Source organism: Thunnus albacares, chromosome 6 (assembly GCF_914725855.1).
Source record: "Thunnus albacares chromosome 6, fThuAlb1.1, whole genome shotgun sequence".
NCBI classification, from domain to species: domain Eukaryota; kingdom Metazoa; phylum Chordata; class Actinopteri; order Scombriformes; family Scombridae; genus Thunnus; species Thunnus albacares.
Window position 1 is genome coordinate 32843089 of NC_058111.1, and position 12582 is coordinate 32855670.

Here is a 12582-nt window from a genome sequence, read left to right on the forward strand (position 1 = left end):
TCATCATAGTGGTTAATTTGAGTGTGATTGTGATATGAGTCACGATTTAAGTGGAAGTGGTGGATGTGCTTTTTGCTGGCGTTTGTACCAAACAAGTATGTTCTCTTACGTCTGAAGAATATGATTTGTAGGCCAGGGCATCTCTGAAGCACCATAATGCTTCAAGTGTAATGGTATGTCGGGACACATTTCACCTTTATCAAAAAAAATTGCAGCTCCTGCCATGTGGATATTGCACTTGACTATACTGCAATTTCAATAATATTTCAATGAATTGTTCAGCCGCAGTAGGAGCTGCCTGTATTCACAAGACATAAGAGGCATAAAACCTTCTGCAGAGTCAAATCATCAGCCTGTCTCTCCTTACTCTCAAATGCTGAATTGTCTGCAGTAAAATTTGATCTGTTTTTATTCATTTTTATATTGCAGCTTTATTGTTTTATTCACTGCTCTGTGTCTGTATTACAATAAATCCTATTTGGTGTTTGAAATTTGTTTGATACTAAAGTGTTACTGTTATAATAAACGTGTCTTGGAAGCAATAACAAAAAAGGTTGTCTTTGTTGATTCCTCTCATTGCAGAGTATGAAAGCTGAAATGATTAGTTGATTAATCAGTTAGTTGATCTATTTTGATAAATGGATTAACTGTTCAAGTCATTTCCTAATTCTTTATTTCCTAATGTAAGCATGTGCTGCTTTTCTCTGTCTTAAATGATCATAAACTGAATATATTTAGGTTTTAGAGATTTGGTTGGACAAAACAAGCTATTTGATTTAGTCAACTTGGGCTGTAAACAATTATAAAAGGACATTTTTCACTATTTCACATTTTACTCAGGAAATATTTGGCAGATACTTCAGTAAAGACATTGTTAGATTTTTTTTCTCCAAAACACCCCTCTGAACAAAATAACTGAGAACCTGTTTTTATGCACGTTGTCACATTTGCAAATAATAAAAAACAAATGTAGAAATGCTGGAGAATTGGAGAGATGGAGAAAAAAAAAATAAAATATTGTTGCCATTTACTCTTGGCTGAGGTGGAAAAATTGGTTTATCAATCAAAACATAATGCGATGTAGTGCAATGCAAACAGACTTGGTGAACAAATCATGGATGAATAAATCACTTAAGGAAATTTACATGACATTTGGATGTAAACTGGACTGTTTATTTTTGTCTTAACATGAAGAACCCATGCAAGACTTTATTAGATTGATTAGATAAGACTGTTATTTAGATCACTAAAATTTGATAAGGTTAAAAAGCTTAAGAGGAAGCTCTGTGCCTGGAATGCACTTTTCCATTAACAACTGTATCTGTTATTAAAGCCATACAATGACTCTGAAAGAAAATGATGCTGTTCTCTAAATAAAACAACACCTTTGGTTTCCACTTAAACTCCATTAGCGCACACTCACATATTACACTTTCCATCTTTTTTGATATTAGTGAAGCACATTGAACGAATCTGTATGCTGGCACTACAGATTAGTTTACATTTATTCAACCCATTCATTCCCACTCACATTATGATATCTCAGGGATCACTTTATCTCAAACTGGTGGCTTTGTCTGACTTGAGCTCTGTAGATTAGGCCTGTGGGAAACTTGTAAGAACACTGTGCAGCTTTCACACACCAACAGACCTGTTCTTTATCCAAACTGTTCACACAGTGAAGCACAACATATCAGAAGAATGATTCTCAGTGGATATGATGATTATGAGACTGCAGTCAAATTCAAAACTGACTCTAGTCCATTAACATAATCACATTGTGAACATTAATCAAACAGTTTTCTGCTCATGCACGTGAGCATGCCTGAGCGTCATAGATAACCAGTAGTCCAGGGGTCGGGTTGAAGGTCTTGTTATCTAGACTGTATGTTGCACCTTCACTCCGGTGAACCCTGCACAGCCTGCTGACATCTCATCCAGACCGGACAGTCAATCAGTGAAGCTCTGCTGGAAGAAGGAGGCTAGACCAGCCTACTGTCATCCATCTTGCTTCTGTTCTCAAACCTGTGTGAAGGCATCAGTGCCAGCACACACTCCGTTTCAAGTAAAGATTATTTTCAATATCAATGAACATGTCGATTATTTTCTTGATTAATCGATTGGTCTATAAAACATCAGAAAACAATGACAAATGACAATTGCGATATTGTAGAGCGTGAGGTGACGTCATCCAGTGTCTAGTTTTGTCTGACAAACAGTCCAAACCCCAAAATAATGAATTCACAACCATGCACAGCTGCAACCATTAGTCCATTAGGTTACTATTTTGATCATCAATTGATCATTTCTGGAATTTTTTTGAACAAAAAATTCCAAACACTCCCTGTTTCCAGCTTCTGAAATGTGATCATTTGCTCTTCTTCCTCATCATATATGACAGTAACGGTTTAGACATTGAAGACATCATCGTGGCCTTTGAGAAATTTTCAATGCCATGTTTTCACAATTTTTTTTACATATCATAGACTAAATGATCAACTGATTAATAAATCAAATATGAATCAATAATGTTGCAACACTACAATCATGTAAGAAATGAAAAGTGGCAAATTCTCACATTTTAGAGTCTGGAACCATTAATGTTTGACAAATGACTTCAATGATTGATGCATTACTGAAATTGATTTTCTGTTGATTGACTGATCGAAAGGAATAATCAATTAATCATTGCAGCTCTAGTTTGATGTGGATATTATTTGCATTAATGTCATGTCATGTCATTTGATCCAGATTATGAAACATCTGGATTGAGGTAGTTCAGTGTGGAGTGTGTCTGCTTACACTGCCACCTGCCCAGCTGGTGGGTCTCATCTTCACCTTTCATTTAGCTCTCTGATGCAGTCAGGCCACAGAACAGATGTGACAATGATGACGTCACCATGACGACAATGATGAGCCAAACTAGAAACAGTAGTTTGACGACCAAACCTTAACCCGACGATCCAGACCACATCAGACGCTGCTAAATCAACAGGGACCACTGAAAACATCCCACTGGGACACCCTTCCATGGATGGACTGTCAGAACATCTAGCATGAGTTAACACTTACAGACCAGACCAAGATCAACTATCTGTGAACACCAGACCACAACTGCTCACAGCATCCACTGGGACAAGATCAAAAGTCATCGACCAGGAGTCAGTGGACAGCCAGGGAAAGATCAAAGAGGACATTCACATCTGACACCAGGCACCATCTTTGAAAAGAGACAGGCTTTACAATCTCTCCCCACATATATTATAACGGAACTGAAATCTATACTTAAACTCTTTCAGACATGCCCCCCTGTATATTAATCTCATGGCAATCTAACATGTAAATCTCAGTTCTGAATAAGCATCTGAGTCACTTTTACGTAGTAACATTTCCATAAAACTCTCAACTCAGTACAAGTCTGAAGTGAATGTCATCAGTTTAATGTGAAGACCGCAGCAGAACAAAGTGAGACATGTACAGAGATTACATACATGTCTTGTTCTGCTACTGCAGTAAATGTATTATCTCAATCATCATGTCTCACACATAAAATCAGTTTACACGCTGTGAGAGAGACAGTTTTAAGTGGCCGATGAGATTCTTCTCATGTCAGATCGGTCTATAAAAACTACTTCTCCCTTTGTGGTGCAACTGGTGCAAAAGAGATAAAGAAAAAACAAACCTAAAATAAAACATTTGCATCCGCATCAAGTATCAGACCAGCACTCCCTCTCAGTGTTTTTCCATCGCTTTACATACAGCATATGAACAAATACGGACTGCAACTTAAAGATCACATCCAGACATGAGGGATCACTTCTGCTTCACTGAAAAGTCTATTCTCAGTGTATGTGCACTGGGGGCTTCAAATTTCCATTTCACATTTGTGGAGGAGTTATATATTGGACCATGACTGGCTCCAAACAAGTCGGATGTCACGTGTACATTTCACAATCTTAAACTTAGATTTAAGGTGAGCACAGAGAAACTTTCCTCTTCAATGATAAGAGTGATTTTGGGTTTGGATCCATTGTGAGAAGCAGAGGCGAGAGTCACTGGTGCTCACCATGATCGTTAATTAAGGCTTTGACAGCAAGTCTTAAAATCCATCAGTGATGCAGCCTGTCTGAGAAGAGAAAAGAAGATCTGCCATCGTAACATTTTTAACTCAGCATTGTCTCTTTCTGTAAATGTCCTGTCCTGTCTGAATTAAGCTGCAAGGAAGATTAACGTAAAAGACACCCATGTCTGAATGACAGAAAACCATCCCGCTAACAGCTTGATGTCACACATTCCATGTCTGAAAAACAGCTTTAGTATTGTTATCATAAAAATATGGTACAGCCGTTTTCTTCTTGTATTCAGTAAAAGGAGGCATGGCAGAAACAATCAGGTAGTAAATCTTCAGCCAGGATCTTAACCATCTACACCATATATACACACAATTATGATAGCTTTTATAGAATACAGCTGCTGAGCCAAATGCTCCTGAAATAATCCTCCAAGCTGAGAAAACAAATTATTTTTTACAATTTCAATCATTTCTCATCAGCATGACAATGCATGTAATTCAAATACAATCTCTGCTGGCTCTTGTTGCTTCTCACATGAGGGCCTGACCCTTGTATCATTGGTTAAGTAGGACAGCAACGGATCATGACATGACCACTGAAAACACAAAGAGTAAATAAACAAAATGTGTAGTTTGTGAATTAGCAGGAATAAGTGTTGCACTATACTACTGAGCCAACTGCATGACAAAATAGGACTGCCGGATAATAGCAAAATTGTTACAATTAGATGGACAAATGTGGAGGGAAAACAAAGCGGTCCACATCATGGAGAACACTTTGTGTATTGTGATGCTGTGATGCAATGGGTGTATTCTTGGACAGTGGGCTGCATTAACTGCAATGGCTACCATTCAATTCACAGCAAACAATGGATCTGATTTCTACAACTGCCCCAGCACACTTTCCATCCACATACACACACACACACACAGGCTGGGACCAACACACACAACTGTTATTGCTAGATTCACATCGCTGCATCCTTTGCCTCGATCTCTCTCTCTCTCTCTCTCGCACACACGCATTCCAAGCACTCACACGCATTCACAGCATGTTTTCAGTGTTGGACCACCTTGCTAAATTAACATGGCAGCAAAGCAGCAACCAGCAGAGCCTCCTGCTGCGAGTTAATGTTTGCTGTCTTATGAAATAAGCCGAGCTCAGCTGGCCTGCTGCTATCAGCGAGACCGAAAACACCGGGGCAGGGAGCACCGAGGCGTCTGGAGGAGCATGCAAATACTGAACTCACATGAGCCCTGGTGACCTTTCAGTCATGGTGAAGTGTCAACAGAAACGCCTGCAGGCCGAAAACATACAGGCAGTGCTGTTAAAAATCTCATTTCACCTGTGGACATGACACCAGAGACTCAGCTGCCGTTTAACAGGATCACAAAGAAAAAAAAAACAAAAAACTAAATTTTGTTTTTATTTTCAGAGCCAGTAATGAATTCATTCTACAAATCCTCATAATGATGTTATAATCTCCTCTGTTCAGCATAGGCTTTCAGGTTTTATGCCTCTGGCTGATAAGTCCAGTGACCGTCACTACTTGGAAAAATGAACAAACAACAGGTGAATGAGAGGTGCTGAACGCCGAACCGCCTGATTTGCTCTGAATACGGCCTTACTGCTAACCTTTTCCTCTGCTCCGCTCACGCTTACCGCCATTTTTCTGAGCTCGCTCTCTCGCTTAACCACTCACTTGCTTACGCTCTGCCCTATTCCTTAAAAAGGAGTTATGCTACCTGCAGTTTCCCAGACAAAGACACACACGTTGTCTCACGTTTTGAAACAGCGCTGCTCAGAGGCTCCCAAACGCTATTGATTTCCGAATGAGTGGATATTTGACGTTCTTTTTTGGCATTTAAAAAATATGTTTGGGCCTGGCGGGGTTCTTGTTGCTGTACTATTATAGGGCGCTAGCTAATACCACATCAGATCAGCTGTTGACATGTACATGAGGACTTTTAATGAGATTCAAATATTAATATTGGAACACTACCTGTAGAGCCACTACTTGGAAAACTGTTAACTCAGTTTAGCATTCTTCATTCTAGATGAGCCTATGGCATTTTGCAACATTTGGCTGCACAAAGAGAAAAGGAGAGAAAACAACACACACCCTTGTTGTGCACCTTTGCTAATACTCACAGGCTTAGACTACCATACTGATTGAGTAGCCCTCAGATTAAGGAGCTTGTTCAACAGTCTGTCAAACTGATATGTAAATGTTAAACTGATAAAACGCTACATTCATTTATCAGTAAAACAAATACATATTAAAGTAATCTGGTGAAGCGCTCTCTTATTTATCATAATGTGAATAACTGTTACATAAACACACATACTGTATATGCAGGTAATCAATAAGGTGTTCATCTATCCTAGAGAGCCAGCCTGCTATCTAAGGCAAAACTAAAAATATACTATTGAAATACAGTCATCTACTATGCAAATTGCAATAATCCAAACAACAGCCCGCCCATGTTTCCATAGCAAACACCATACTGGAGGCCACTGTGGCAGCAGCAGCAGATAAAATCTACACCAGGGAGCATGAGGTGGGAATGCAAAGCAGCGGTCTATCACCTATGCTGATAAGGCGTGCTGACTTCACCAGAAATGCAAGGCTGAGCACTTCTCAGGTGACTGTTAGGCTGTGTGTCAGAGTAGTTAGAGTGACCATGACCATGGTTGTTGCACGACTAAATTATGTGGTGGTCAACCACAAAGGTTTAAATAGCCCGGGAAGGTGTTCCAGGGAACCTATGGAAATATTATAATAAATAGGATTACAACATTTATACATTACTAATACTGTGTATTTACATATTTTTAAGGTTTTCAGGCCCGGTCTATGTCAGGTAGCTAGAAAGGTGGTAACTGATAAGAGGCAATACAAGAGGAATGATGATTATTAATAAAAACGGCACGCCTACTTCTGAAACACTATCATACATTTTACACATGTATTATACTCGTGTACTGTAGGTTCCCTAGCTGTGCGTGTACATACATATATACACTGACTAACATAGAAAGGCCAACATAGTCAGGCTGCATTTGATTTGTCCAGCTTCATAAGTTATCACTGGCAATCAGGAACAGACAGTCTCCAAAGCTGTCTGATTACCAGCATTTTAACCAGGATTCCTGCCAGCATGTTCACACGGAAGAGGAACAGCTAACCAACCACATGCAACATCACTATAGTCAGGTGTTCTTGCAACAATGCAACACAATACAAAAGATCAAATATGACAAATATGAATCACCACAGAAGTGAGTCACCACCTCTGGTAAAGTCAAATTAGCAGGTATTCTCTGTTACAGTCAGCGGCTGCTTCTGAAAATATTCTTTCTCCATAGTTAATTGGTATTTAAAAAGGAGATTACTTTAAACATTTACCTTTATGTTACTCAACACAGAATCATAGAAGCCTCCTGGATTATTTCACAATACCATAAAGGTTATAAAGGTTCCTGTCAGGTAAGTACGTCGAAGAACATAATGAGCATCATCAGCTGACTGCGGCTATTAAAAACTACAATTGTACCATTTCATCACTTGATTGTAGAAGTGAAACAATTAGTCAATTAACTGATCAGTCCATTCAGAGTAAATTAATGAGTAGCGATTTTGATAAGTGATTAATAATTTCAGTCATTTTTCAAGTAAAAATAGAAATCTTTCTGGTTGCAGCCTCTCAGATGTGAGGATAAGTTGCTTTATTTTGTGAAAGCAAACTGAAGAGTTTGGCATTCTGAACAGTTTGCGGGACAAAACAATTTCAATATGTTACTTTTGGCTCTGAGAAAGCATGATGGCATTTTTCACAGTTTTCTGACATTTTATAAACAAAATGATTTATGGATAACTTGTGAAATAAATCGGCAGATTAATCGTAAATAATCTAAAATATGAAAATAATCTATAGTTGCAGTTAAATGTTCATTGCAACAATGCACTCTGGGATTTTAGCTGATGTTTTGTGCCTTTTACTTCTTTTCATATGATTTTTTTCCCCCTACAAATGCTAATTTTACGAACCAATGATCAACTTTGACAGTTTCCTGCTCATTCAAGTCAATGTTCAATCATGTAAGTAAACACTCTATGAGAAAAATGAAGAGGACTTTCACCTGTAAAATCCTCAACACTGGTGCAGTGGGCCACTCTGTCTGCCTCCTGTTTTAGCTTTTCACAACATGTGTGTTGGATCTCTGCTTTGATTGGCAGAGACCTGTCAGTGCTGAAATTCCTTTATGCCTGGACAGGTTGATAGAATTCATAAATGTATCTACCTATCAAGCAGCAGCTGAAGAAAGCTTATCTCAACGTACTTGATGTTTCAAGCATCTGCACTGGTACCATTTCATATAAATGTCTTGTACTATGACAAGACATGGTAAATATTCCCATCTCCTGTTTGCAAAAAAACTTTGTTTCAATTTACTCTTCACACTTATACAAATGTGTGCATTGTCAACAACATAGATCATTTTCTCTATTTAAGAATTTGCACAAATAACACTGCAAACATTTGTGGATCTGACCCCTTTTCTGTAGTGGACAATATTATGTCTACAACTTCAGAGAAAAATACTATATACACTAATACTATGAAGCATATGCTAGCAATCTGTGGTTAGAAACTGTAAACAAAGTGAACACAGCACACAATCAACCTGCACAATCAGGCTTGAAGGAAGTACAAATGACTGAGCTTACTACAGAGACACTTGAAAGCCTCGTCTCTCTCTAACAGGATGCTTCCTGACCATTATCCTAGAGGTGTCCTACTAGAGTGAGCCTCCATGAAAACTGACCCCATAATTGCTGGAGTCGGGCCTGCTCTGGAAATTAGGAATGCTGCCATGTGACTGGTCAGATAAGGCTGGATGGCTGGATAATTCCACCGCCTGCGCGCGCGTGTGTGTGTGTGTGTGTGTGTGTGTGTGTGTGTGTGTGTGGTCACATGTGATCATCAGAGTGGGAATGGCAATCTGCTTGAGGAATGTCCAAACCACCACACAAGGAGCTGATATTGAAAAGATGCCATTTAGGCAACAACAGGTCGAGGTTTGATCAAACATGAGCATCTGGGTGAAGATAACTTCAGCACAAGACCCTAATCATTTAGATAAATATGAACGCAAAGGACAGGTGAGTCCAGTCCAACTTCCTTGTAGGACCCTGGTTAAGTTATTACACTGTACTGAATGAATGTGTAACAGCCTCTCAAAGCCTGGAATCCACACTGACAAAGTTCAGCTGTTGCCAACCCAGGGAGTAAAGTCCAGCAAGAAGGCCACCGGGAATAAGATCTCCTGTGTGCTTCCTGATATATGCCAAAGAAACTAGAAAAGAAGGAAGGGTCATTACTGTGTAGCGTGTGAACCCGTTAGCTAACATCATGTAACATAATCTACAGTTCTTGATGTAATGACCAGGTGTTGGTAAATTAGCCACAGCTGGGCACACAGACAAATGGGACTACAGCCCAGGTGTTGATTTTTATCACGGCAGACATCGCTTCATTCATAATTATGATGCATTATTTTCTGATGATCGAGTTTGTTGTTTTTCTAAGTTTCTGATAGCCATGAAATGTGTGCCTTTTTTGTTTTATAGCTAAGGGTTCATTTATAGCCTACCAAAGCACAATTAATAATCAGAGGATGTTTGTAAAAGTTTCATTTGAATAAATAAAAGGAAGAGAGAAGGAATGAACAATACAGATTTTGTTAATGTTTATTTATCTAAACTTAATATTTTCAAAGGACACTTCACTTGCAACTTTTTTTTTTTTTTTTTAATATGCCATGGTGAGCATTTTAATTTGACTCGCCATGAGCCCTGTAAAGTATGTCTATAATCATCTTTGGATATTATTTGGACACCAACATCAAATAAACGAATGTTTACATTTGGAAAAAAATCAGTCACTATTCTCTGAAGTGTGTTCTTTCATTTGGTCGATGCATTTCTTCATCAAAGGTCATACGATGTAGATATGTTGGGTTTTAATGAGCTTCTCCCATAGGCTTCAATAGAACTGGCACCAAAGTCTGGCACCAAGCAGGGCATTAGAGCACTGGTATAATGACTTAATGACCCTTTTTTCTTTTATAGTTTCCTTGTACGAGGTCACCCACGCCTGACCTTGCTCACGTGCACCAACAGTCAGCAATAACAAAACTATTATCTAGATAGAGAGATTTATTTGGCAACAATACTGATATCAGATATCGGTCCAATAATGACTGAAATTGCTGGATTGGGTATCAGTGAGAATAACAATACAGTCAATTTATATCTATGTATTTATTCCTTATGTTTTGTTTTACAATATTAGGAAAGCAATATTGAAGTCAAGCCTGATGTTGCCTTACACATAAAAAAATGATCCCAGTCTCTTCCACACAGTGAGGCATACAGCTTATTAATTTAACACTGGTATCGGATCGGTCCTCTGTATCAGAACTGAGGAAGTCGTTCAGTGCACTCCTAATAAAAGTACATGCAAGACTGCAGTCACTCAGTCCTGACGTACGATTAAATTATCAAGGATAAAAACACAATAAGGCTAAAAGCTTGTTTCTACTGTGGTCCTTTAAGGGTCAAAGGGGGTAGGATGGCAGATATTCAAGTCTGGCAAGACCGGTTCAAACACATGCGATACCAAAATACACAATCAAACTGACCAACAAACAAAGACAAAAACAGAAGAAACATACAACAAGAAAAGCAAACTTATGATTGGCTTTTCATCAACCATTTATTTACAAAAAGTTTAAAACCCCTCTCTGTTGCTTCAGAGAACATGAAGAACTGTTCCAGAGAACTGCAGCAGTGTATGAAAATGTGCCTGCAGAACTCTTGAGTCTGAAAGGAATGATGTCTATTAAGCTTTGTGTTTTGCTTGTTCTATCTAGACTCACTTTCACCTGATCTGACAGCAAAATGCTTTGACAAGTACCTATTTGAGCTGAAATACATTAACTGACGTTGCAGTAGATAGAGGCCTTGGACTATAAAACAAAGATCAACCAATGGCATCTCCAGTAAAAAAAATAGTAATTGCCCACAGAATAATTTGAAGAGATAAAATGCAGCGACAGCAATGTAAAGCACTTCTGTTTGTTGTTCCGCCCTGACTACACAGCTAGCTCATGTGTGTTCAGTTTAGCAGAAGCAACCTGACAGTCCTCTAGCACAAACACTGACGATTAACGTTAGCCCACATCACATGGCGAGGCTTGAAATCCGCCAGACGAAGGCTAAAACAAACTGTGCAGGTATTTTCCTCTGTAGCAAGCCAGCTAACTGCCTAACGTTAGCTACTAAACAAGTAAGGCTGGTAGCGGCACAGACGTTACAACGTCAGCTAGCAGAGGGGATAAGAGCTCCGGAGCATATTGTAGTGTCAGCCAAAGAAGTTAGCACACATTCAAGGCTGCCTGTACAACTGTTTGGGCAAATACTGTCAAGCCAGCCCATCCCTCCCCGTTATATCCAACAGCAGCCCCACAAACAACGCTTTTCGTAGCTATGGAGAGAACGTCACGCCAAACCCAGTCCAAAATATCTGTCAATTTAGCATGACCATGCTTATCAGCACAGGCTCAGCACATGAAATTTCACTTATCACCATTTATTTATTACCAGGAAATAATAATTCGATTCGGGAAGCACACAATCCACGAAACTGCATTTAACTACAATTTATATCAACTCAAGTGAAAGGAAATCCCTTCCTACTGCAGCCCAATGTCGTGTATATTGGAGGACGGCGGCTGCGGAAAACACTGACTTAGCTATTATTAAACTTGACATATAGTTAAAACCCGGGCAGCTCTGCGAATATTTTCAATGCCGAATTGAAGAATTGGTCGAAACATTTCTGCGGAGGTCATATCTTCTTTATTAATATGTACGTATCTTGTCTACTAAGCAGAGCCACTTAAACATACAGATATTAACGGGTGGTTCAGACGTGCCGCTCTTAGCCTAAAATCAGACAGTTGGCTAAGCTAGCTGGATTTAGCCCGTTGCTTTAAGGCTTACCTCTCTTGACGGCCTCGTCATACGACAGGAATCCTATCCTCGACTCTTTGGCCCCCATGCTCCCCTCATTTCATTGTGATATGAGGAAATAAACGTTAAGACCGGAGTTCTTCGGACGTGTCGCCTTATCCGTTTGTTGTGAAACGGTGTAGTATGTGTGTGTGTGTGTGTGTGTGCGTGTGTGTATGTGTGTGTGTGTATGTGGTGAACGGGTGAATGTGTTCAGCGACGCCTCCAGTCTGTCACATGATCTGACTCCACAGGTCAGTTGATCAGCGCTTTTAAACGCTTGTAAACACAACCGACATGATAGACAGAAAAGTTTTATTTTGACCTCAGTTTCTCCCTACGAATTCCACCACTGTTTTTCAAACCAAAATGCATTTTGACTCATTATGCGCAGTCATACCCAACTGTCAGTGTGTACGTGTGTGAACG

At 39.3% G+C, this 12582-nt stretch overlaps 1 protein-coding gene across 9 annotated transcripts in view; it reads right to left on the bottom strand.

Annotated features, from left to right (window-relative positions):
- The window catches only part of usp32 (ubiquitin specific peptidase 32), a 66410-nt gene extending 54013 nt beyond the window's left edge, over positions 1-12397 (bottom strand). For all 9 annotated transcript variants that reach the window (XM_044353404.1, XM_044353399.1, XM_044353402.1 and 6 more), the window contains exon 1: positions 12145-12397. In XM_044353404.1, the coding sequence (XP_044209339.1) occupies positions 12145-12202 (58 nt within the window). In that variant the 5' untranslated portion in view covers positions 12203-12397. The remainder of the gene's footprint in view (positions 1-12144) is intronic.
- Positions 12398-12582: the final 185 nt, after the last annotated feature.